The sequence below is a fragment of the Dromiciops gliroides genome, chromosome 2 (assembly GCF_019393635.1).
Source record: "Dromiciops gliroides isolate mDroGli1 chromosome 2, mDroGli1.pri, whole genome shotgun sequence".
NCBI lineage: Eukaryota > Metazoa > Chordata > Mammalia > Microbiotheria > Microbiotheriidae > Dromiciops > Dromiciops gliroides.
The window spans coordinates 637,183,028-637,209,089 of record NC_057862.1 but is presented as its reverse complement, the minus strand read 5'-3'; the positions used below and the strand labels follow the sequence as shown (position 1 = coordinate 637,209,089).

Sequence of the window (26,062 nt, the reverse complement as noted above, 5' to 3'; positions counted from 1 at the left end):
CCTAGTTCAGCTGGGCTGGCTTAGAGGATCTGAGCATGTTCTAAGGATTGGTACCTCATTGGCCAGTATCCCTATTACATTCATCAAACCCTCCCTAGATTCAACCACTCTCACTAGCTATTGTCTAGCTAGCTATATCTCTCTTCATTTTTTTCCCACCAAATTCCTTGAAAAAGCTGTCTAAACTAGGTGCCTCCACTTCTTCCCCACTAGGTCTCTTCTAAATCTGCTGCAATCTGGCTTGATTTCATCACTCACTGGAAAATGCTCTTTCCAAAATTGCTAATGATCTCTAAGTTGCCAGATTCAATGACTTCTCACTCCACATCCTTCTTAGCCTCTCTTCTGGATTTGACATTCTTGACTACCCTCTCTTCTCTCCAGGTCTTTGTGACACTACTTTCTCCTGATTCTCCTTATCCTCCCATTTTTCTTTGCACATTCATCATCCGTGTCAGGACTATTTACTGTGGCTATATTTTAAGTCTCTCTCCTAGGCCCTTTTTTTATTTTTCTCTATACTCTCATTGGGTGATCTCTTCTGGTTCCCTCGGGTTCAGTTACCATCTGCCCCTCAGATGTAAATATCCAAGCCTAGTCTTTCTTTTAAGTTCTAATTCTCCATTACCAGTTGCCATCCTATGGATGTCTCACAGGACTAAAGCAAAATTCATAATCTTTTCCTCCAAACCCACTCCTCTTTCAATTTCCCCATTATAGTCAAAGACGGCAACATTTTCCCAGTCACCCAGGTCCACAACCTAGGAGTCATCACCAACTCTTCTTTATTCTTTTTTTTTTTTTTTTTTTTTTTTTTAGTGAGGCAATTGGGGTTAAGTGACTTGCCCAGGGTCACACAGCTAGTAAGTGTTAAGTGTCTGAGGCCGGATTTGAACTCAGGTACTCCTGACTCCAGGGCCGGTGCTCTATCCACTGTGCCACCTAGCTGCCCCATATTCTTGCTGATCATCAATATTGAATCAGTTTGCAAAATATATCGATTCCAGGTCCTAGACATTTCTCCATCCATCTCATTTCTATTCATATTACCGCCCTAGCCCAGGCCCTTATCACCTCTTCTGTATCTGGACATTTCAACGAGCCTAACTGATCTCCCTACATTTGGTTCCTTCCCTCTCCAATACATTTTCCCATCAGCTGTCAAATTAATATATCTTAAGAACAGTTCTGACTGGGTTACTCCATGCTGAAGAAGCTCCCCCCCATTGCCTGTGGGCTAAAATACAAATCTGAGGGGCAGCTAGGTGTCAAAGTGGATAAAGCACTGAACCTGGATTCAGAAGGACCTGAGTTCAATTTTGACCTCAGACACTTGACACTTACTAGCTGTGTGACCTTGGGCAAGTCACTTAACCCTTGTTGCCCCACCAAAAAAAAAAATAATAAAATACAAATCTGTATGTTTGCCAATTTAAAGCTCCATTACAATCTGGCCCCAGACTATCTTTCCGAGTAGATTATACCCTGTTTCCCCTTAAGCACTCTACAATTCAGCCAAACTGGCTTCATTGCTGCACCCCTAACACAATGGCCCATGCTCTCCTTTTTCATCTCTAGGTTCTTTCAAAACTTACCTTATTCAACATTCTCAATTGCTGGTGCCTCCCCAGCACTAGGCATTTAAAGATAGACAGACACACACACACACACACACACACACACACACACACACACCCATATAGCAGACACCTAGGTGGCACTGAGGATAGAACTCCCAGACCTGGAGTCAGTTCAAATCTGGCCTCAGACACCAGCTGTATGACCTTGGACAAGTCACTTAACTCTGTATGTCTCAGTTTCCTCATCAGTCAAATGATCTGGAGAAGGAAATGGAAAACCACTCCAGTATCTCTGCCAAGAGAACCCCAAATGGTGTCATAAAGAGTCGGACATGACTGAACAACATATGTATATAGACACACACACGCGCGCGCGCACACACACACACGCATACTTTCTATTTATTTGTACTTTGTCTTCCCCAATAGAAGAGAGAGAGAGAGAGAGAGAGAGAGAGAGAGAGAGAGAGAGAGAGAGAGAGAGAGAGGAACCTACCCCACTCCACGCATTACAAAGGGAAAATTAGTCCCCCTTCTTCCCCCTCCCCTCCAACAAAGGAGAACCATCCCCCACCCACCCCCAGACTGGGGAAAAAAATGCCCGCCCCATCTCCGCTTACTGAAGAGAAACAGCCAATCCCAGAGCTCGGTGGAGAGCTCTTTTTTTCCCGTTACCCCGCCCCCACTCCCCCTACTCCCAGCTAACTAACGGATCGTTCGTGTAGGGAGACCTCGGGACACTGATTGGCCGATTTGTAGCTCCGCCCTTCGTCTCTGATCGTAGCCACCGCATTCCGGGACTTCGTCGCCCCGCCCCCTCCTAGGCTCCGCCCCTTTCTCGCCCCGCCCCTCTTCCCTTCGTCTCTGTCCTGTCTTGCCGGCCCGGGCAGCAGAGCCGAGCCGCCGTCTCGGGCCGAGGGAGGCACGGAGCCGAGCCGAGCGAGCTGGCGGCTGGGGCCATGGCGGGTGGGGACAGCCGGGAGGACGGCGAGGCGGCGGTGGTAACGGTGAGGGTGCAGTACTTGGAGGACGCTGACCCCTTCGCCTGCGCCAACTTCCCGGAGCCTCGCCGAGCCCCCACCTGCACCCTGGACGGCGCACTGCCCCTGGGTGCCCAGATCCCCGCTCTCCACCGGTTGCTGGCGGCACCGCTCAAGGTGAGTCCGTATCGGGGAGGGCTCGGTGCTGGGGGCTGCCCCGACGCCCGAGAGCACCGTCGGGGGGGGGGGCGGGACTGGGACGGACAGAGACTGCACCTTGGCCTGGGGCTTGGGACCCCGGAGCCCCTTCAAGAATCTGGGGACCTGGTGCACCTGTGCTCCAGGTGAGGTCTGGGGGCGGGACCAAGGGGGAAGGAGGGACTAGGTTCCTGCAGCGTCGCTTCTCCTCCTAAAAAGGTGCCACTAGGTAGGAACTGAGGGGCTTGAGTGGGCCAGTAGACCCCGGGAAGCCGAACAGGCAGGAGAGCCCCACGATCCTAGGATTTAGAGCTAGATGGGACCTCAGCATCGAGTCTAACCCACTCTTTTTAAAGTTGAAGAAAACGTCGCAGCGGGTGACTTAGTGTCCAAGGTCACCCAGGTACTAAGTAGCAAAACTGGATACATGATGTAGCCATTTGGCTACAGTACTGGCCTTGGAGTCAGGAAGCTCTAGGTTCAAATCTCTTCTCCAGTATTTGGCCGGGGACAAATCACTTCAACTCGGAGCCTCCACGCACTCTTGTTTGGAGTTACATGCCAAGCCCTTAGTGACATAGCAAGAGCTTCATAAATACTCTACCCATGTAGCGCCTCCCTCACCCTGTGCTTGTCCGGCTGAAATGAGATTATATGTAAAGCGGTTTGCAAGCCTCAAAGCATTATGTAAATGGAAGCGACTGTTATCATTATTATTATTCTGACTTCAAATCCAGTAGTAACGTGCAGCCCCCGGGAATTCGGCCGAGACTTGCTCGATTCTTCAGAAGGCTGTGACTAGGCTTCCCAGCCCTGCTGCTGTTAGCTGGGAGGGCCAGGATGGAGACCCGGGCAGAACAGTGACGGGAAGGGGAAAACAGGCCCTGGGCTTTCCTGAGGGGGCGGACCTGCCCAAGAGTCCCAGGCCGAGCAGGACCGAGAGTAGGGGACTTCCCCCCAGGAAGGATGACAGGATAGAGATGCTGGGGAGTTTGGAACCGGGGAACTGAGCGAAGGATGGAAAAGACCTGATGAGTCACCTCCCTACCCCCGCCCCCCCACCTTTGGCTAGGAGCTCCGAGTTCCCTCCCTGCCTGGCCTGGGGGGACGGGCGGGGGGGGGGGGAGGGGCGTGCTAGGGCTAATTTTAAATGCCTGGAGTGATGGAGTTTGCTGAGCAACCCGGCGGGAGCCGAGGCAGGCACTATAAAGGGACTTTTCCAGATGTCCAGTCCCTGCTTCCCCTACCCTTCCCCTCGAGCCCCGGGTGAGCTGCCCCCAGCCGGGCTTGGGTTCTCTGTTTACGGCTCAGGAATGCCTGGTGCTGGGGCCAGGAGACCAAGCCCAAGCAGCTTTCTATCAGGCCCTGGACAGTGGCTTGGCTATGTCCCCAGCCTCCCTCCTTCCCCGGTGGGCTCCCTGCCCGAAGCCCCCCCACCTCCCACCCGGGGAAGTAAAGGAGGAGGCGGCTGCATTTCCCCCTCCGCCCCTTGGCTGGGGGTGGGGGAGGGCTGGGTCGGCCAAGGCCTCCTGCGCTGCAGCGTTGCACAAACTTGCCCCCGACCCTGGGGTCTCCCTGGAATGTGCCTCCAGGCGCTAGCCTGCATTCCGACTGGGCCCAGAGTCTGCCTGGCCCCCAGTGAGGGGGAGGGGGAGAGGAAGTGTGAAAGGAGCTGGCCCAATGATTGGCTAAGGGAGTCTCTTGCCTGCCAGGTTCTAGAGGGGAAACTGAGGTTGGGAGAAGCTGGAGCAGGAGCACTGCTGGGTATCCCAGAGATCGTACCTCATTCACGACTAGATCTTTCTTCCCAGTAGGGACCCCCAATTCCTAGTCGAGGGAACTGGTAAACATGACAACTCCCAACCTGTCCATGGTAGTGTGCAGGGCCTTTCATAGAAAGGCCACTCTATTTGGCTGCAAACTCTCTGAGCTTCTCTTGAGCTGCTACTTGCTAGCTGTGTGGGCTTGGGCAAATTGCATAATCTCTAAGGGCCTCAGTTTTCCCATCTGTGAAATGAGAGGATGGAGAAAATGATCTTGGATTCTTCCTATAAACCCTATGGAAGGAGCAAACTACGATCCCTGTTCTCCCTCCTCGTGCAGTTTTCTCCTGAATTCAATGTTTATTCCACTTTTCCTGGGAACCAGAGTCCCCAGATTGCCTCCACCCCCACCCTCCAAAGTTGGGGTTGCAAAGCCATATTGTCCTAGCTTGAAGAGATTCAAAGTATGGATAAGACCCTCGTGGAGAACATGTAAAGGTGGTAAACCTACACAATGTCACATAATAAGTACACTGGGGGCAAAACCAAGTATTTGGTGAGGTCTGTTGTTGTACTAGGCAGATCGGTGGCAGTTTCTCACTCTCTGACCTCCCAGAACCCCTCATGAGGTGAGATCAGAGCAGCTGAATGGGGGAGGGGGGTGCTTCACCTACCTAGAACCAACTCCATCTGTAGGCAAATCAGCCTCCTGTTTGTCCCTCCCAAATGGGGCGGTCTCATCCAATCCACCAGGCAATTATCAAGTTACTGTGTGCTAGACCCTGGAGATAAGATACAAAGACAAAACGGCCTCTACCTCAGAGGAATTTACCTTCTACCCAGAGGGTGGGCTCAGACTTGGTGAGAGAGGCTCCGTCTTCCTTCAGCTCAGGGATCCAAACCAGCTCCTAAGGGTTGGGGGGGAAAGAATAAGCCCACCCCAGCCAGGGGGGCAGATAGCCTGTCCCAGCTAGTCACCTTCCCTTCTCATGAAGCTTTCTTTCCGGGGAGCTTTGCTGGTTAGTGGCCTGCCCATCTCTCTCCTGTCACCCAGTGTATGATAGCACAGTTCCCTCCCTGTCCCCACTGTGCAGCTCTCCCCTGTAGGGAGGGATACGGTGATAGCATCCCCACTCCCCTACCCATACACAGATAGAGACAAAGCACTGAATTTAAGTGAGAGGACCTGGGTTAAAATCCCAGCTTGATGCTAACCATCGGGCTGGCCTGGAACAAGCCATCTCTGCTCTCCAGCACTGCCTAGGAAGAGCTTGGATCATGTCTTTTTTTTTTTTTTTTGGCAGGGCAATGGAGATTAAGTGACTTGCCCAGGGTCACACAGCTAGTAAGTGTCAAGTGTCTGAAGCTGGATTTGAATTCAGGTCCTTCTGAATCCAGGGCCAGTGCTTTATCCACTGCGCCACCTAGCTGCCCCTGGATCATGTCTAAAGACCCTTCCTGGCCCAAGTTCCAATTCTGAACAGTCTCTTTATCCCTCTCCCTGCTGTGGTAGAAAGGGCCCCTGGTGAATGGGACTTGGATGGAGCTCTCCAGGAGGATGGGGCCACCATGAGGCAATGATTTGGTTTTGCAATCTATACAAAGTGGGTGTGGGCAGTCCTGACACATGCCTGCCTGTCTAGGCAGCTGGGACATTCATGGCCTCAGGGCTACCTAACGAACTCTAGGAGGTTTCAGAGAATTTAGAGGTGAAAAGCCTTCAGAGATCTTCTAGTTCAATGCAGTCCCCATACACTCATTTCACAGATGGGAAAACTGAGGCTTAGAGAGGTCAGGTTTGTTTGTTTGGGGAACACCCCCAAATTCCTCCCCCCTCCCCATACTTTGAGCCAGAGTCTGCCTAACCCCAGAGTTCTTTATGATAGGGGCACTAGTCCCCGAGGGTCTATCTCCCCAAACCCCACCCCAGTTCCCCAGCTTCCCCTCAGCGATGCCCCTGGGAAGCCCAGTGCTATGTGTGGCTGGGTCACCATAGTGACAGGCCCAGGAGGCTGGCTCCCTGTGGCTGGCAGCTCTGCCAGGAATGGTCAGATGCACCAAGACATTCCCATCCCAAATATAAACCATGACCACAGCCCTGGAATAGAAGTCTGGAGAAAAAGTAGGACTGAAAACAGGCCCCCCGTCATAGGGCTTGGGTTGCAGAAGGGACCACGGGGGTACCCCCAGACTCGGTGTTCTTCGACAGCTGGAGTGTCTCTGCTGCCAACAGGGGGGCTCTTCTAGGGGTGACTGGAGGAGAGGTAGAGGCACAGGGCGTGGTGTAGGATAATCCAGCCGTGCAGGGAACAAATCCTGGAATTCTAATCCAGCGCTGTGTTTGACACTGGTAAGGGTGAACAGATGGCTGCCAAGGGACCCAGCTTAGCCTGGGTCAGAGTTGGTGCGCTGGGACCTACTTGATCCATGTGACCTTTAACTCAACTACCCTAACAGAAACCTGGCACAGAGACCCACTCGCCACCATCTTGGGCAAGCCCCCACCCAACCCCTGGGCTGATGGCCAGTCCCTTACTTCCTCTAGCCTCGCAGGGGGAGGCACTTGTGGGGGGAGCTGGACACTCCCCTTCCTTGGGGGCGCTGAGCTTCCTCATGAGCCTGCTGAGGCCTCACTGACTTCCTCCCCCTGTCTGGGAGGAAGCTGTAGGACCACAGCCTCTGACTCATCTCCTACTCGGAGGGTGTCTGCTCCCCAGACCCGGCCTGGTACCCTGGGCGAGAGCTTGGCCAATAGAGGGGAGGCATGCCACCTTGGGGTATCGAGAGTGAGCTTCCTGGGGAATCTCCGAAAAGACACTGCTGTATTTGGAGTCACAGGATTCACTTTCAAATTCTGGTTCTGCTTACTGTCTATGGAACTGGGCTACTCCCCTTCCCTACTTAAGTTTTTCATCTCAAAACCCTGTGACCAATTATTTTCTCCCCTGTGATGGGATTTTTCCCCTTCCCTCCCTACCCAGCTCCTCATCCCCACTTAGCACCAGCTGAATAAGGGACCAGACCCATGGGATCCCATGAGATCCCATGTGGTCCAGAACCCACTGACTGCCCAGAAGAGCACAGGGTATACCCAGGAAGTGACCTGTCGTTGTACTAGCCACTATCTCTTGCTGTGCTGGTCACTGCTCTTTGCCCTCTCTGCTTTGGTAGGAGGTGCCCTGGACACAGATGTCTCGGGAAACCCGGGCCTCGGTACATTGAAAGGTGGCACCGACTCTACTTGGGTGGTTCCACATCTCCCAGCCGGGGTGTGGAGCCTGTGCTGGCACAGATGAGGAGGCCCGAAGGCTCCCAGCCCAAGGACCTTTCCCCTCCCACCAGCAAGACCAGCCGTGAAGTTTTATGTTCTTTTAACAAAGTCATAACTGGAAACTGTGAGCTGTACGGCTGAGATCAGGGCAGGCCTTGCATAGGCACCAGGGCAGGCCAGGTTCTCTAGAAGGTTTTGTGACCCTGTGGCCTGCTTGTTCTGGTCTCACTTTCCCCATTCATAGCAGGAAAAAGTCACTGGAGGAAGGGAGAGAGAAGGCTCTTAGTGTGCAGTGTTAGGAAGAGTCTTGGATTTGGGGGGTCAGTTCTACCTTCTTACTTACCTGTGAGATGAGGATTGTGGGGTAGAGTTATGTGTGAGCCTAAGGGGGAAATGAGAACTGTAGTAGGAAACTGGAGCTGGGGAGGCAACAGGGTGTGGTGGAAAGAGCATTTGATCTGAAATCAGGGGATTTTTTTTTTACTTTGGCCCAGTTCCTTAATCTCTGGGCCTCAGTTTCCTTATCTGTAAAATGTGTGACTGGGCTAGGTGACCTCACTAAGCCCTCTTCCAGTCCTAGGATCTAGGCTGGGGAGGTGGAGGTATCTGTCAGCAAGTTACAGAGGAGGCTAGGGCTGGGGGCAGGGTACGTGTGAGCAGGAGATGACTACAAAGAGATGAGGACTCATTTCCATGAGCCCCATCTCAGTGGAGCTAGTAGTGAATCAGAGCAGTAGCTGCCTCCAGCCCAGGGAGTGAGGGTGTATTATCTGGCTATGACTCATCGATCCTTCTTCTCTCTGCCCCAAGCTGCTTTTTCCCACAGAAGAGATTGGGGGGGGGGGGCGCAGCCCATTCTGTCTGATCCCCTGGCCCCTGCTGACCTCTCCATTCCTCTTCCCACGGTGGCCCTTAGGTCTGAGTGCCCAGTTCAAATGCCTTGGGGAAGCCCAGGCTGACAGGCAGCTCTGCTTTTTATGGGGGGGGGGGGGTTAGGCCTCATTCTATAGGCTGTTACCTTGAGTCTCCACAGGGTCCTCACTGGGACACCGGGAAAGAACAGAGCACTTTACAAACATCTCCTTGGAAGGAGGGGAGGGGCTAGTCTCTCCTGCCACCTGGCTCCCCCAGTCTAGGCAGAGCACCGTCATATCTGTCTCCTATGTTGGCCTATGTCTTTATCCACCTCCTGGCTTCCTCTGTGGCCCTGTACTTCTTACTCTCTGTGTGCCTTCTGAAACCGGGAGGACCAGTTTGGGGTTATTTACAGAGACCAGAGGGCCTGCTTATCTGGGGGGGGGGAGGGGGAGGGCTGCCTTGGAGTTCCTGCTGCAGGAAAGGTCTCAGAGAGCTGTCTTGCCACCATCCCTAACCACGGCTTTGCTTATGACATCTCAGGCCTGGCCCCATTCCCAATCAATCCATTCATCCAGGCTTTCCATTATTATTTATTGTACAGGCATTACTTCACAGTTGTTTGCTCTTCGTTTCCAAAGAGGACCCATGACATCGGGATGATGTCATGACTTGCAGTGACTTGGATTGAAGTGAAGGAGGGCTGTGCAAGGTCACCAACCTCACTTTCTCCTTCAGAGCCATCCGGGTCCAGTGTCAAGATATAGATCAGGATGACTGGAGATGGCCCTGGATGTTTGAGGCAATTGGGGTTAAGTGACTTGCCCAGGGTCACACAGCTAGTAAGTGTCTGAGGTCAGATTTGAACTCAGGTCCTTCCACCTTCAGGGCCAGTGCTCTATGCATCTAGCTGCCCCAGGATTTCACAATAGTCCTGTGAGAAAGGTGATAACAACTCCCATTTCTAGGGGCTCTAGAGTTTACAAATGTTTTCCTCTTGTATGTTCCCTGAAGTATTGTAGGTATTGTTATCCCCATTTTATAGATGAGGTGAAGGGACTGGTGAACATCCATAGCAAGATTGGAACCCAGAGTCCTTGGAATCCAAGTCTAGTTCTCTTTCCATTATGCCTAGTGAGTAAGAGATCCTGGAAAGAAGAGGGCTCTCTTTGGCCCCTGGGAGCTCATCGTCCAGGAACAGTCACCATTAATGAAAAGTTTAAGTCATAAATAACATTCCTGAGGGTTTGAGACCTGGTGAGGATAGATCACATCGATCTCTATTATATGGCAGTGATTAGCCAGCTATGGATCACTTCCCTGGGGAACAAAGGACCAAAAGGAAGGAAATCTGAAGGAAAGTAGTGTGAGGCCTTAGTGATAGCAGATGGAAATGAGGCAGAGAAGAGAGCCTGGAGAGTGAATGAAATCAGCTACAGCTCTGTGATACAGACCTTAGGGGCTCTGAACTTGGCTTTAAGGTAAGAGTTAAACCCCTGCCTTGTGGGCAGCTAGGTAGTACAGTAGATAGAGCACGTACCCTGGATTTAGGAGGACCCGAGTTCAAGTCCGCCTCAGGACACTTGACACTTACTAGCTGTGTGACCCCTGGGCAAGTCACTTAACCCCAATTGCCTCACAGAAAAAAAAATTAAAAAATAAAACAAAACAAAAAAACCCTGCCTTGTTTGGACACTTGCTATGGCAAACTTCTGGGCCTCAATTTCTTCATCTGGAAAAAAAGAGGTGGGAATCAATGACCTCTGAGTTCCCTTCCATTTCCAAATCTATGACCCTATTCAACATTTACTATGTGCAGAGCCCCAGTGTTAAGTACTGGAAGAGAAGCAAAGATTAAAGAAGACTCAGCCCCTACCATGATGGGGCTTACAGGCCAGTAGGAGCCATGATCATCTCCAATAACTAACACAACAGGATACGTGTTGAATGCATTGGACGGCCAAAGTGTAGTGTTGGCTCCCAGAAGGAACTTTGAGTTGGAAGACCTAGGGGAAGGAGGAAGTTAGATGGCCTGTTAGGGTGAAGGAGCAGGGTATTGTTGGACCCACCCCTAAGCTCCACTGAACTGCCCCCCACAGCCCTAGAGATCTGCTCATCAGGAACCAACGATGATGAGGTCCTTGAGTACATAAAACAACTGGGGGCTAAAGCCTCAAGAGAAAAGGGGGGAGTCTGGCATGGCCCAGGTACGAGGAATGTAACCCAGAGCCTTGTCCCATGGCCAAGTGACCCTGAATGGAGAGCAGGTGACCCCAGGAAGGGGCCCTGGGGACCCAGGCGGAAATATCTCAGGCTTCTTGGGGCCCAGGGTGTGGGGAACAGGCACCATCCTGCTGTCACGGAATTCACACCATCCAGCTGTTTTCCTGGCCCTGACAGCACCCACATCAGCCAACTAGACCACAGGGGTGGCAATCCAAGGGAGGACCAATAAGGGGTGGGAATTTGTGTGGGAGCTCTAGGAGAAACTGATTAGCCTGCTGAAGGCTAGGAGGAATAGCAACATGTTAACAATAACTGTAACAACGAGAATAATTAGCATTTATATCATCTGACAGTTGGCAGAGCATTTTACAGATATCTTATGTGACCCTTATGACAACCCTGGGAGGTGGGTGCTATTATTAGCTCCACTTTTCAGATGAGGAGGACTAAGGTTAAGTGACTTGCCTGAGGTCACACAACTAGTAGGTTAAGTGTATGAGGAAGGATTTGACCTCAGGTCTTCTTGACTTCAGCCTTCAGCGCTTAACCCTTTGGTCTCTTCTAGTTCTGGATCCTATCATAAGGGTCTGAGGCCGATAAATGTTTTTTGTTTGGTTTTGCGGGGCAATGAGGGGTTAAGTGACTTGCCTAGGGTCACACCAGCTAGCAAGTGTCAAGTGGTCTGAGGTCACATTTGAAACTCAGGTCTCCTGAAACCAGGGCCGTGCTATCCACCGATAAATGCCTTTTTAAGTGAACGAGTAGAAATCTTGGAAGTTCATCAGATTCCTCTTCAAGTTCCTCAGTCCCAGGTTGAAGAACCCACTTGGCTCAGGCCTGGACGGGTCCCTGGGAGGATTGGTCAGGCTTGGGAAGGGGCAACATGGTATATAATAGGCAGAACATTCTACTTGGAGTCTGGAAGTCCTATGTTCAAATGCTGGGTCAGATACTTGCTAGCTCTGTGGACCAACCCTGATCAGTAAAATCACTTTTAACCCCTCCATACCTCAGTTTCATCATCTGAAAAAATGGAACCTGATAACACCTCTGTTAACTTTTTGAAGCTATACAAAGGGTCAGCTACTGCTGGCTCAGTCTCCCTGAGTGGTGTTGCAGGTATCACCTAGAGAGTAATTGGGGGAGAGAAGAAGCAGAGCAAAGGGGGGGTGAGGATGGGGTAAGCTTTGGGAAGTCCGTGGGCCAATGCTGCCCATCTGGTAGAAGGGATTAATCATTGCCCCAGCCGGGCAGCTGGGTGGCGCAGTGGATGAGAGCACCAGTCCCTGGGAGTCAGGAGGACCTGAGTTCCAAATCTGGGCCTCAGGACACTTGACACTGACTAGCTGTGTGACCTGGGCAAGTCAATTTAACCCCGATTGCCTCACTAAAAAAAAACTAAACAAAACAAAAAAACAAAACATAATTGCCCAGCCCATGGGGCAGCTAGGTGGCGCAGTGGATAGAGCACTGGCCCTGGAGTCAGGAGTACCTGAGTTCAAAATCCGGCCTCAGACAATACTTACTAGCTGTGTGACCCTGGGCAAGTCACTAACCCCAATTGCCTCACTAAAAACAAAAAGAATTGCCCAGCCCAGGAGGGTTAGAGTAGGATTTGGAAGAATGGGGGGGGGGGCCCCCGCGGGAAGCAGGGTTCTAGGTCAAAGGTTAGAAGTGAAGGATTTAGAAATGGAAACGCCCTCAGAACCACCTAATACAATAGCCTAACTCTCCAGATAAGATAACTGAGACTCCCAAATGAAACTGACTTGGCCTATGATCACACTGGTATCAAGTGACAGAGGCAGAATTCCAACCCAGATCCTCCAGTTGAAATCCCACTGTTCTTAACACGATAGAGCTTGAAGGCCCCCAGTGCAACCCCTCCATCTTACAGAGGGGAGACCGTTGGACCCAGAGCAGGTGGTGCTTGCTCCTGGTTACATAGGTGCTAAGTAGCAAAAAATGGGCCATTTGACCCAAATTCTTCTGGTTCCAGATCTCATACCCTTTCCATTAGAGTGTGCTAAAATTCTGAACCAAACGGGAAGGGAGCTTAGAAGTGAAGAAACTGAGACCCCAAGAGATGTCGTGACCTCCCCAAGAGCACCCGGAGTCGGTGGGACTAGAACTTAAATCTTTTCCACTATAACAGGAACGAAGGCTGGAGGGGGTGGGGGTGGGGAAGAGGTTAGAAGGAGAAATGGGCTGGAGTGAGGGCAGCGACCCTCCTGTCCTCTAGGGCCTGCCTAGCTTGATGGCAGAGAGGGCCCTGGTTTCGTTACCTTACTTTAGATCTTCCTTAGGTCTTCAGTTCCCTGGGTAATACTGAGAAGTTGGCTGCCTGCCCACTTGCATTTGTATGCCTAACCTAGGGTTTAGGACTGGAAAGACTGTGAGCTTTTGTCTCATCTAATCTCTTCATTTAATAGATCAAGAGACTGGCTCGAGGCCACATCGGTTGTTAGTAGAAGAATCAAGATTTGAACCCAGATCTTGAGGCTGTGCTCTTTGAATTTGAGAGAAGTTTTTGGTGTCTCTGGTTCTTTGAAGGTCTGGGAGTTGGAATATTGTAACATTCTTTATGTTTTGCCCCGGGGTAGGGGGAGGGGAGTTTGGTGCCATTGGAGGGGCTGGGGAAGGGAAATCTCAGGAGTGATCAGCATTAGGAGAGGTGGGGTACTTTCTGTTCAGTCCTTTCAGTCCTGTCTGACTGTTCATGACCCTATTTTCTTGGTAAAGACACTGTAGGGGTTTGCCATTCCCTTCCCAGGTTCATTTGGCAGATGAGGAAACTGAGGGCAACAGGGTTAAGTGACTTGCCCAGGGTCACACAGCTAGTGAGTATCTTTGGCTGGATTTGAACTCGGGTCTTCCTGACTCCAGGCCTGCCACTGTTTACTATGTCACCTAGCTGCCCCAGGGGTAGGTTACAACCTACTTTAAATGGGCTGCTGGGAAACTCCAGGGAGGGGAGGGGGCAGGTGACTAAGATGTTGGGCAGCTGCTTTTTCTGAGGCATGGGGTGACAATCAGCATCTGAGGGTTGTCCTCTTCAGGAGGAGGGACGAAGAAGGGAGATAGCTTAAACTTGGTCAGGATAGGAAACATTCAACGCTAAAATTGGAGAGAACTTCAGAGATCTTCTGGTCCATCTGTCTCTGCAGAGGAGTGTGACCTGTGGAAAGAAGGCTGGCTGTGGAATCCAAAAACCTGAATTTGAATCCTGGTTCTGCCCCCTGGGCCAGTCTCTGGGCCTTGGTGTTCTCATCTGTAAAATGACGGTGACCGCAGACTCATAGAAGGTGGCAGCCACCTCAGAGGTCAGCCCCTTCCTTTTACAGATGAAAAAGCTTAGGCCCACATGCCCAAGGAGGCAGGCAGGATTTGAACTGGGGTCTAGTGCTCGATGTCTGTTAGGCCAAAGTGCTTCCCCCCAAGTTTTGTGGTGAGGAAGCCCCTTTGTAAATCTCAAGCACCAATAGTGACTGCAGTGGAAACATAGAATTTTAAAGGTAGAAGAGACCCTCTGGGGCCCTTGAATCAACCTCTTTTTGGAAGGAGAGGTCCCCATCTGAGGTAGTCTTCTGCCTAGTTCTGCCCTTGGGCATTGGGGCAGCTAGGTGGCGCAGTGGATAAAGCACTGGCCCTGGAGTCAGGAAGACCTGAGTTCAAATGTTACCTCAGACACTTACTAGCTGCGTGACCCTGGGCAAATCACTTAACCCCATTGCCTTAAACATCTGGGGCCATCTCCAGTCCTCCTGAAATATATGTGTGTGTGTATGTATATGTATATATATATATACATATATGTGTGTGTGTGTATAGATGTATATGTGTATATATATGTGTGTGTATATATATATGTGTGTGTGTATCTATATCTTGCCACTGGACCCAGATGGTTCTGGAGGAGAGAGTAACGCTGGTGGCTTTGCACAGCCCTCCCTCACTCAATTCACTGCAAGGTCATGACATCACCCTGATGTCATGGTCCTTCTTTGGGAATGAAGGTACAAACAACAGTAGTCCTTGGGCATCAAGCCGACCAAAGCTGATCCCACACCTCTGTGTGACAACCTTTCAAATGCTTGATGGCGGCTGTCACGGTCCCTCCAGACCCTTGGGCGTGTGTATGCTACCAGCCAAAGAAGAGGCCAGGGCCTCTGCCTCTTTTCAAAGGATCTAAAAGTTCCAAAGCTGTAAGAACCCAAAGCAAGCATCTAATCCAGCTTCTTTCTTTTGTAGATGAGGAAACTGGCCCAGAAAGGTTAGGTGGCTTGCCTGGACTCCTCCAATGGCTTCCTTATTCTAATCCAGGGCCCCACCAAGGAGAGCAGCAGTCAGTCAAACGGTCACTAGGCAGGAAACAGCCCAATTCCTTACTTCCCTTTCTTCCCTCCCTACTAGGTCCCTCTAAACCCCCCCCCCCCCCAGCAGCTTTCCTTTGGGGAGGGGGGTGGGAAGGGTCTCTGCCACTCTCTGGGGCCTGCTCCTAAAATAACCCAAGAGAGAATGACTTTGCTCCCATTCCCTTCCCTTCCCCTAAGAAGGGAGGGCTGAGGGCTAGAAGCCAGGCAGGAAGTGGGACCGGGGCATTGAGTGTTTGTCCCGAGGGGGGAGGGAGGTGCATTACCTCAGACAACCCCATAGCCCCACCCTCTGGGGGGGTGGGCGTGGATCCTTGTCCGGCCTCCAGAAGATCCATCTCCATTTTCCTGCTTCTATTTAAATAATATAAGCCCTTATACTTAAAGGAATTCTTACATGCATATATAATATATGTGCATGTTATATATTATATATGTTTTTCTATTATATAGGAGGTATGGGTCATATACATACTTATACATCTCTATAGGAGAGGTGTGTGTGTGTGTCCCTTAACACATAGAATAATTGGGCTACAAAGGACCTCAGAGATTAACTAATCTAATAATTCTCTCATTTTTTCAATGAGAAAACCGAGGCTTGAAAAAAGAGCCTTTGACCAAATCACTTCCCTTTCCTGGGTCTTGATTTCACCATCTGTTAAATGAGATTTGTAAAGTCCCTTCCAGGTCTGAATTTTACGATCTTATGATCTCAAGTAAGAGGGAGAGGCAGGATTTGAACTCCTGACTCTAAATCTAATGCCCATTTTTCTAGCACTTACCAGTTTTCAAAGCTCTCTCATATGTATCTCCCCATTCGAGCCTCACAGCCGGGCCTGTGACCAACTGCCCAGTAAAGGTGCAGAGGACAAAATTCTGGATCTGGGGTCCAGAAGGCCCATTCTCAAATCCCGGTTCTTCTGAGTATTATCTGTATGACCTTGGACAAGTCATCTGATACCCCTTGGCCTCAGTTTCCTCATCTGAAGCATGAGGGGATTAGACTGGAGGCCATGTAAGGCCCTTTCTAGCTCTGAATCCATACCCTAGGGTTTGGTGGGACCTTACTGTCATTGTAACCCGGGGCTCCGCAATTGGAAACAGGTTACTCCGGTAACATCTGAATGTGGCTCATCTGTAGCGTTGCCCAGAGGGGCCCTTGTAGCTCCCAGCCAAGCACTGGTTTCTGTTCCAAGGCGTGAAACCAAGTTTATCATATATGAACAAAGCATACATTAAGGAGGCTTACCTAGCCTTTAGATAGTCCAGAGAAAACCTTGTGACCCCTACACACCCTCCAAGGGCTTTACGGAGGTCACAGGGTACCAGCCTGGAGTAGGAGGCGGCAGAATATCTAAAGTTGTGAGAAAGTCAAATAGCTGATGCTTTTTGGCAAACTCTGCCTTCCCCCGGGACCTGTAGAGTTCCATCCCGGGCTTATAACACAACCGCTGGAATTAAGGCGTCTCAAAGTGGGAGGAAACGTCATGTCAATAGAAGAGTTGTCCATCCTTGTCATCTAGGATCTTCACAGTCCACATGACGTCACAGTACCCATGAAGGGCACATTCTAGGCTTTGGGTCAGGTCGGAGGCACTGCCTTTGTTCACTAAGGTTTCCAGGATTCCCTGCCATACCATATCTCCTCCCCCATCATCACTCTGTTGTCCCACAACCGCTGCTTCCAGATTCACACAGCTAGCATGATTCTTGACCTGGGACTTGAACTCAAGGTCTTCCTGACTCTGAGTGGTTCTTTATCCACTGCACCACTCAGCTGCCTTGTGGGTTTTGGGGTATGTTTTTGCCCTGTCTTGACCCACACACAGCCGCCGCTGATCCTTCCCTCCCCCTAGCCCCTAGCTGAGCTTCCCGTCTTGAAGAGACTCACTTGGCCCGTTCCAGCTACCCTCTGCTAGCTACTTTCCCTTCTTCAGGAGAGTGTTAACACTCAAAGTGAGATGGGCTGAGGCCTTGGGGAGTCAGCACCCTCCCAGTGGGTCCCTCTTGAGACTAGGGAGGAAGGAACACTCACCCCCACCTTCCTTCTCTTTTACTTGTCATTCTCTCCTTGCTGCCCCCCCCACCCAGCTGCTGCCTCTCCCTGACTAGAGCTAAGCCAGAGGGAAGCAGAAGGGGCACAGACCCAACTATAGAAGGAGAGGAATCTTGAGTAGAGGCTGGGGTCTAGCCCAAGAGTCCATCAACAGCTAGGGATTAAGTGTCCTGTGGGCTGTGCTGCCCAGAAAACAGGCAGGGCTGTTCAGAGAGAAGCTGAACAATCATTTGCTTGAGATGCCGCAGAGGGGTTGAACCAGGGGATCTCAAAAGTCCCTTCAGGAGGCAGCTAGGTGGCACAGTGGATAGAGCATCAGCCTTGGATTCAGGACAACCTGAGTTCAAATCCAGCCTCAGACACTTGACATTTACTAGCTGTGTGACCCTGGGCAAGTCTTTTAACCTTCATTGCCCTGCAAAAAAAAAAAAAAAGTATCTTCAAACTCAGAGATCCTATGATGTACCTGGTCTCTTTCCTATCCCCTTCCTAAATGTGAATAGGTGGAATAACTCCATCTGGTAGAATAGTGGCAAATAGAAGGACTTGGGTTCTTCTTAAGGCTTAAGAAGACTAACAACAGGGGCAGTTAGGTGTCGCAGTGGATAAAGCACCAGCCCTGGATTCAGGAGGACCTGAGTTCAAATCTGGCCTCAGACACTTGACACTTACTAGCTGTGTGACCCTGGGCAAGTCACTTAACCCCCATTGGCCCGCAAAAAAACCCCAAACAAACAAAAAAAAAGACTAACAACATCTTTTATATAGCACTTTCATCACAATGGTCCTATAGGTTAGGTAGTATGAAGGTCAATCCCCACTATACAGATGAAGAAACTGAGGTTCAGACAAGTTAAATGATTCAGAATCACAATATTTTAATACCTAAAAAGTCATGAAACCCACCCCCCCCAGGCCCAGAGGGAAGAAATGATTTGTCATGTAGCTAATGACAGCTGTTGAAGCAAGATTCATCCTTTTTCATCAAAAAGAGGAATCATGTCTATATCTATAGCAGGAAAAACACTGAAGTTGGAGTTGGGATCTAGCTCGGGTGCTTTGCTATTGGGCCAGGACTAGTCCCCTAGCTGGGCCTCAGGCTCCTTATTTGTAAAATGGGTAACATTATCAACTGACAAACATCTTATTGAGCATTAGTCTGTGCAAGCACTGTGCTAGGCAATGAGGATAACTGAGGAAAAACTGAAACTCTCGGGCAGCCCTCTCTGCTTTCAAAGAGTTTTTACATCTGTATCAGGGGGAAACAAATAGATATAAAAATATACCAGATAATATAATATAGGGATAAAATATACAAATATAAAAAATAGATATTAAATTATATAAAAATAGTTATAAAAATATATACCAAATGTACCAAAAAATATACAAATATATACAATAGATAGATATAAAACATACAAAAATAGGTATAAAAATAGATATAAATACTATACAAAATGTACCAAAAATTACCAAAGTAGATAGATATAAACAATATACAAAATCTATACAAATATACAAAAATAGATATACAAATATATAAATATATAAAACATACAAAAATAGATATACAAATATACAAATATATACAGAATACACAAAAATAGATATTAAGATATACAAAATATACAAACATAGACAAAATAATATATAAGGTATACAAAACCAGATAGATATAAAATATACAAAGATATACAAATATACAAAAATAGATAGATATAAAAATATACAAAAAATGCATATAAAATAAATGTGCCAGGGCAGCTATGGTGGCGCAGTGGATAGAGCACTGACCCTGGATTCAGGAGGACCTGAGTTCAAATCTGGCCTCAGACCACTTGATACTTACTGGCTGTGTGATCCTGGGCAAGTCACTTAACACCTCATTGCCTGCAAAAAAGAATAAATAAATAAATGTGTGCAGTGGGATGGGACACTGGCCTTTGGGGGGTGAGGCCAGGTGTCATGTTGGAAGCAGCCCTTGAGCTGAGCTTTGAAGGAAGGAGCAGAGTGTAAATTGCCTTGCTCACCAAGGTGAGGACAGCATTTCCTAAGACATAAAACGCTACATAAATGTAAGTCGTTATTTACTGAGCTCCTAGCTGGGTGTGAGCAGCACAGGAAGAGAGCCACATGAAGCATTGCATTGAAAGGGAAGAGGAATAGTCTCTGAAAACAGCCTTTTCTCTTAACTTCCAGCTAGAAGACTGATGCCCTGCAAGTCTCAACCAATCTGGATATTACTTGGACCCGGATCTATCCCTAGAAGAGCAGCGCGAGATGCTGGATGACTTCTATGAAGAGATTGGGTTGGTATTTATCCTCATCCGAGGGTTGGCGGGGAGAAAAAGAATGTGAGGCTCTGGAGAATATCATCCCATCTTTGCTACTTGCTCCTCCAAGATTGCCCATCCTTTTTCCAGCCTCTCTCTTCCCTGTCCCCCAACCCAGACACTTTCCTTTCTGTTCCCATCCCTATTTCCCTTCTCTCTGCTCTTCCATTGGTGAAACTGGAGGCATAACTTCTGATCCTAATCAGTGTGAGTTCTGGGAAGGCATTATTTGAGGCACATGCTCACCACCCCCCAACACACACACAAACAAACACACACCAGGCTAAGGTTTCATTAGCCTAGACATCTGACCTCTCTCAGTCCCTGGCATATTTACCTGCTCCCTTGCTCCTTGCTCCCTCCCGACGGCCCCAGGAGGGAGGGCACTGGCCAGGGAGGGGTTCATTTCTCTCCTCATTTCCTGCCCCTCCTAAGGAAACAGTGGTTAGACACAAACATGAGTATGCAGATAAAGAATAATAACTTAACATTTCACATTGCTGCCTTAACGTTCATAAGGTACCAGGGCCAGTAGAAGTATTCCCCATTCCCATCTTACAGATGAAGAAAGTAAGACCCAGTAGTTAATGATTTTCTCAGGGTCACACAGCTAGTAAGTAAGATAACAAGGATTATAATTGGAAGAGCCTGTTAAATTACTTAATCCAAACCCTTCCTTTTTACAGGAGAGGAAACTGAGGTTCAGGGAAAAGAAATTTGTCCATGGATCACCTAGTGAGTTAATGGTAGAACTAGAAATAAAATTCAAGGCTCCCAACCTTCCCTGATTCCACAATACACACTAGGGCCTGAGATTTCCCTACATGCTTTGTCTCCCAGGGAGACTTGGGCAAAGGGGGGAGGGGCCCCTATTCATTCCTGCAGGGATCCTCTTCATACCTCCTCCCCCAACCTGGAAAATTGCCTTGAGTCCTAGACATTTCTCAACCGACCCAGTACTCCTCTTTGCCCACTCCCCTTCTTGACATTCTGGGCATATGGAAGGATGGAGGGGAAGGGAGGGAAAGAAACTAGGCAGAGGGCACTGGAGTGGAAGCCTAATCTCTTGTCCCCACTGCTCTCCCCCAAGAAGCCCTTGATGCCATACTGTGCCCTAGGGAGGGCCCCACCTGTCTAGGTGAGAGTTAATAGCTGGAAACCCTGTTAGGGAGAGAATGGAGAATGGAATGCCTGGTATACCTGTGTTTGCCGAAACCCTCCAACCTCCTCTGCCCTTAAGGGGCCCTTGTCTGAGTCCTGCTCCTCCCCCAGGACCAGGGAGAAGGGGGGAAGGGAAGAGAGAGAGAGAGAGAGGGAGAGGGAGAGGGAGAGAGAGGGATACAAATTGGACTTTTTCCTGGGTTTTGGCTGGAATGTGGAAGTCCTTGGGTGAAAATGTTGGGAGGGAGGCCAACTTTCAGGACTGATTAGTCAGGCAGGGCCAGGATAAGTGGCCATGTCTGTGGTACGATGAAGAAGAATGGATTTATTCCGAGGTCCTAGCTTACGTCCCCGTTCTGGTCATTATTTAGCTTTATTATTAGCTTTGTGACCCCAAGGAAGTTACCTGACCTCTCTGGGCTACAGCTTCCCCATCTACAAAATGAGGAGCTTGGCCCACGTGATCCCCAAGGGTCCCCTCCAGCCCCGAATCTGTACTCTTTTGACCTAGCAAAGGGAGGAAGCCCACCCTCATCCTTCGTACCCAGCTCTCCATCCGAGTCCATGCCATCCTAGGTGAGTCCCTGCCCTCACCCTCTGGCTACCCCCATCACAATTCTCCAGGGCTCCTCTCCATTTCCTTGGAGGGAGGGGGTGGAGAGCCTAGGCCGAGCATGGTTGACCTATGAGGTGGGGGGGTAGGGAGTCAACTCCAGGAATTAATCAGAGAGACTGAAGGCCTTGGGGAGGTGGGGAGGGTGGATGCAGGGATAGAGGCCACACAAGGGTGAGTTTGAGGCCAGTTTACTGTGTAACCAGGAGGGGGGTGGGAGGGTCTACGCCCAAGTGACTATTCCAGGTTCACTGTGTACCCTGAGAGGGCAAGGGAAGGTCTGTGCCTGACATCCTGTCTTCCTGGGGTGGGGGTGGGGGGCGGTGAGGCTCCACCTGGGTGAGCGGCTCCCCACTTCCCACATCCATCCTCTGCAGAGAAGCTCTACCGATCCAGTGGCCCGGAGCTGCGACGCTCACTCTTCTCCCTGAAGCAGATCTTCCAGGTGAGGGGGTCACTGGGAGGCCGGTGCAGAGGGGGAGGGAAAGGGGCAGGGAAGGCAGAGCCCCTCAGAATGCTGAGCCCCTTCCCCTGCCTCTGTAGGAGGACAAGGACCTGGTCCCGGAGTTTGTGCACTCAGAGGGCCTGAGCTGTCTGATCCGAGTGGGGGCCGCTGCGGACCACAACTACCAGAGCTATATTCTTCGAGGTTGGTCTAGGCTGGGTCTAGCCCTCTTTGTCATGCCTCTCCCTGTGCCACCTTGGCCTCATTCCAGGGGTGGTGTGGTCTCCCACCCTGCCCTGCTCTGTTTGACTTTTAAAGCCCTTTGTAAGCTGGCCCCCTTCCTCTCCTCCTAGTCTTCTTATGCTTCATACAGAGTCTTATGATTCAGTGACTCTCACCTCTTGGCTGTTCTTCACATACAATACTCCATCTCCCATCTCCAGTCTTTTGCCCATGCTGTGCCTCACGCCTGCAATGTTCTCTCTTCTACTCTCTGCCTCCTGGCTTCCTTTAAGACTCAGGTCAAATCCCACCTTCTGTAAGAGGCCTTTCCTGGTTGCCCCCCACACCCCATCCCCTTCCCCATGCCTCCTTCTGGTGATCTCCTCCACTTTACCCTGTATGTATCATAAGTGTGCACAGCTATTTGCATGTTGTCTCTCACGCTAGGCTCCCTGAGGGCAGGAGTGCTGTTTTCGACTCTCTTTGTATCTCCAGTGGTTAGCATAGTGCCTGGTACTTAGTAAATGTGTAACAGACACTTGGCAATGACTGGCTGGCTCGCTCCTGGGACTCTGGCCCTTGTCATACTGACTCCAGCCCCCCCCCCCCATCCCTCCTCCAGCCCTGGGCCAGGTGATGCTCTTCGTAGATGGGATGCTGGGCGTGGTGGAACACAGTGAAACCGTGCAGTGGCTGTACACCCGTTGGTGCCAGTGTGGTGAGTAAACCCGCCCTCTCCCACTCCTCTGCCAATGCTGAACCATGGAAGTAACCACGGTGTAGTGGAGATGTGGGGGTAGAGGTGGCCAGGGCTCTCAGGAGATCCAGGCTCTAATTCAGCTTCTGGGAATAGCTCTGTCACTTTGAACAACTCAGTCCCCTTTTACCCCTGCCTCGGTTACCTCATCTGTAAAGTCAACCAACAAGCATTTAAGCACTGACTATATGCCAAGCACCGTGCTAAGTTCTGGACATATAAATACGAGGAAAAAGAAAGAAAGTCCTCATTCTCCAGGAACATACATTCTGATGGGGAAATACAGCACATGCCCCTGAGGGGGCATGATACTGAAGGAAGCACCTGCCAGCCTCTTCTTGGGCCCTCCCCGTCTTACCTCCAAGGTGCTTCCCCTCACACCAGCTGCTAAATGCTGTCTTTTTTTTTTTTAAGTGAGGCAATTGGGGTTAAGTGACTTGCCCAAGGTCACACAGCTAGTACAAGTCAAGTGTCTGAGGCTGAATTTAAAACTCAGTTCCTCCTGAATCCAGGGCAGGTGCTTTATCCACTGTGCCCCCAAGAGCTTGCATTTTATTCTGAAGGGAATAGGGAAGCACTGAAGCTATTTGATGAGAGGAGGGACATGGTGATACTCGTAGATTAGGAAAGTTATTTTGGTTGTTGGGTGGAGGATTGCCTGGCAAGAGGGGAAACTGAGAAAGGGAGACCAGTGTGATCCAGCAGTAGTCTAGGAGAGAGGTGATGAGAGCCTGATTGGGGATGATGGGCCATGTGAGTAGAGAGGTTGTGGAAGTAGACAGCATTGGTGACTGCCAGCCACCCCTCCCTCCTGACTGTTCTTTCCTACCTTGGCCTCTGGGACCCTCCTCTCCTCAGATTCTTATGTCACACCCCTCCTTCTTGGCCTCCTGTGCTGATTTATGGGCCCCTTCCACTAGGCTCTGTCCTTGGTCTTTTTCTTTTCTCCATTGGTGATTTCATCTGTTCTCATGGATTCTCTTCTGCCCAGATGACTCCCACGTCCACAAATCCAAACCAAATGTCTCTTGGGCTCCCGGCCTGCATCTCCCAAGAGCGTGCTGGACATTTCCAGCTGTAGGTCTCAATGGCGTCTCAAGCATGGTCACAGTGGAATTCATCATATTTCCCCCCAAGCCTGCATCTCCCTGCAACTTCTCTATGTAGTCACCCACACTCAAGGCTGTGATGTCATCCTTGATTCTTTTCTCTCCTCTCCTAACCAATCAGATGCCAAGTCTTAATGATTCTACCTCTACTACATCTCTCCAATCTGTTTCCTTCTCTCTCCTTACACTGCCAACTCTACAAGTTTTAGAAGTCAGTCACTGATGAATATCTATGGCACTGAGTTCCCAGTTAAGGCTGAATAACCTGAATTTGTAGGGGACCTTGTCAGCACCGTCTTCCAGCATCCTCCAGTAATATTTGAGTAGGTTCCGGCTGGTATCAACAGCGGACACAAACTGATTGTAAATTCTGCATGTTGATCTTTTAAATCGCCTTCAGCATGAATCATAAATGCTAAAAATAGTCCATCTTAATCTTAATAAACACTGTAGGTATTCAAATTAAAAAAACATTGTGGTTGTTTGGTCATTTCAGTCATGTCCAACTCATGGTGACCCCATGTGGGGTTTTCTGGGCAAAAATACTAGAGTGGTTTGCTATTTCCTTCTCCAGCTCATTTTACAGATGAGGAAACTGATGCAAACAGGGTGAAGTGGCTTGCCCAGAGTCATACAACTAGTAACTATCTGTGGCTGAATTTGAACTCAGAAAAATAACTCTTTTTATCCACTTTACCACCTAGCTGCCTGAGATCAAGAACATAGCTTAGGAGTAAAAGTAGAAAAGATGGATGATAGATTGTGGGGAGGGACCTAGGATGGAGGTTTAGTAGTCCATGAAGAGCAGAGGAGAAGAAGAAAGAGTTCAGGTGGAGGACAGTGAGTCTTATTCAGCTGGTTAACTGTAAGTGAAACGTGAAGGAAGGAAAATGAATCCAGAATGGTAGCCTGGGAATACAGAGGAAGATGGTGGCAGCAGCCTCCTAACTGGTCTCCCTGTCTCAAGTCTCTCCCCACTTCAGTCCATCTTCCACACTGCTGCCAAAATGATCTTCCTTAAGGGCAAGTCTGACCCCTATTCAACAAACTCCAATGGCCTCTCATTGCTTCTAGAACTCACCTTCTCTGCCTGGAATATGAGGACTTTCACAAGCTGCTCCTACACTCTTCTTTCCCAGCCCTGCTGCATAGCCCTCCCCACTTCTGCATTCTTCAGTCCAGCCAAAGGGATTTTCTTGATGTTCCTCACAACTGGACATTCTATCTCTTGCCTTCTTGCCTTTGCGCAGGCTGTGCCTATACCTGGGATGCCCTCCCTCTTGACCTCTGACTCCTTCAAGACATCGACTTCGACCTGAAGCCTTTTCTGATCCCACCAACTACATTAGCACCCTATTGTATTTGTTCTCATTCTCTTGGGGGTCCATGGATTCTTCTCCATGCCTTTGTCTCCTATGTTAGAACCCCTTCTGTTCCCAGCTTAGGCTAGTGACTTCACAGATGCTTGGAGAAAAATACCAACCATACTTCTCTAGGACTGATGATGAAACAAGCTGCCTACCTCCTCCCGGAGAAGGGATGGCTCAGAGTGCAGACTGAGAGATAGCGATAGCTATTCTAGAGATAGCATTCTGATGCAGGAATTTGTTTTGTTTGACTATAATAAGTGTTTGCAACCGGGGTTTTGTTTTTCTTGCTTTCTTATTTGGGGATGGGGGAGGGAGTGGGGAGAAAATTTGGAAGTGAAAATTAAATTAATTTTCTTATTGAAAAAAATTCTAATAGCCAAAAAAAAAATACTCGTTGGCTTGACTTGTGAGTAGGGATTATCTCATTTATTACATTTGTAGCCTTAGTACTTAAAGGGTCTGGCACATAGTCAGTGCTTAATAAATCCTCGTTGATTGGTTGGTTGATTGATCCGAGGTTTGACTACTCCAGTGAGTGGCAGAGGTGAAATGGGGTTGTTCTGACATTCTAGGTTTTTTTTTGGTGAGGGGCAGTGAGGGTTAAGTGACTTGCCCAAGGTCACACATCTAGTAGGTGCCAAGCGTCTGAGGCCAGATTTGAACTCAGGTCCTCCTGAATCTAGGGCTGGTGCTCTATCCACTGAACCCCCAGCTGCCGCTGACATTCTAGTTGTAAGGTCTCTT

At 49.7% G+C, this 26,062-nt stretch overlaps 1 protein-coding gene across 1 annotated transcript in view; it reads left to right on the top strand.

The window, feature by feature from the left end:
• The first annotated feature begins 2,445 nt into the window (after positions 1 to 2,445).
• FHOD1 (formin homology 2 domain containing 1) overlaps positions 2,446 to 26,062 on the top strand; it is a 36,748-nt gene continuing 13,131 nt past the window's right edge. The window contains 7 exon segments of the mRNA XM_043984056.1: positions 2,446 to 2,737; positions 19,508 to 19,617; positions 21,314 to 21,378; positions 21,793 to 21,860; positions 21,959 to 22,064; positions 22,705 to 22,785; positions 22,871 to 22,884. Of these exon segments, the coding sequence (XP_043839991.1) occupies positions 2,540 to 2,737; positions 19,508 to 19,617; positions 21,314 to 21,378; positions 21,793 to 21,860; positions 21,959 to 22,064; positions 22,705 to 22,785; positions 22,871 to 22,884 (642 nt within the window). The 5' untranslated portion in view covers positions 2,446 to 2,539.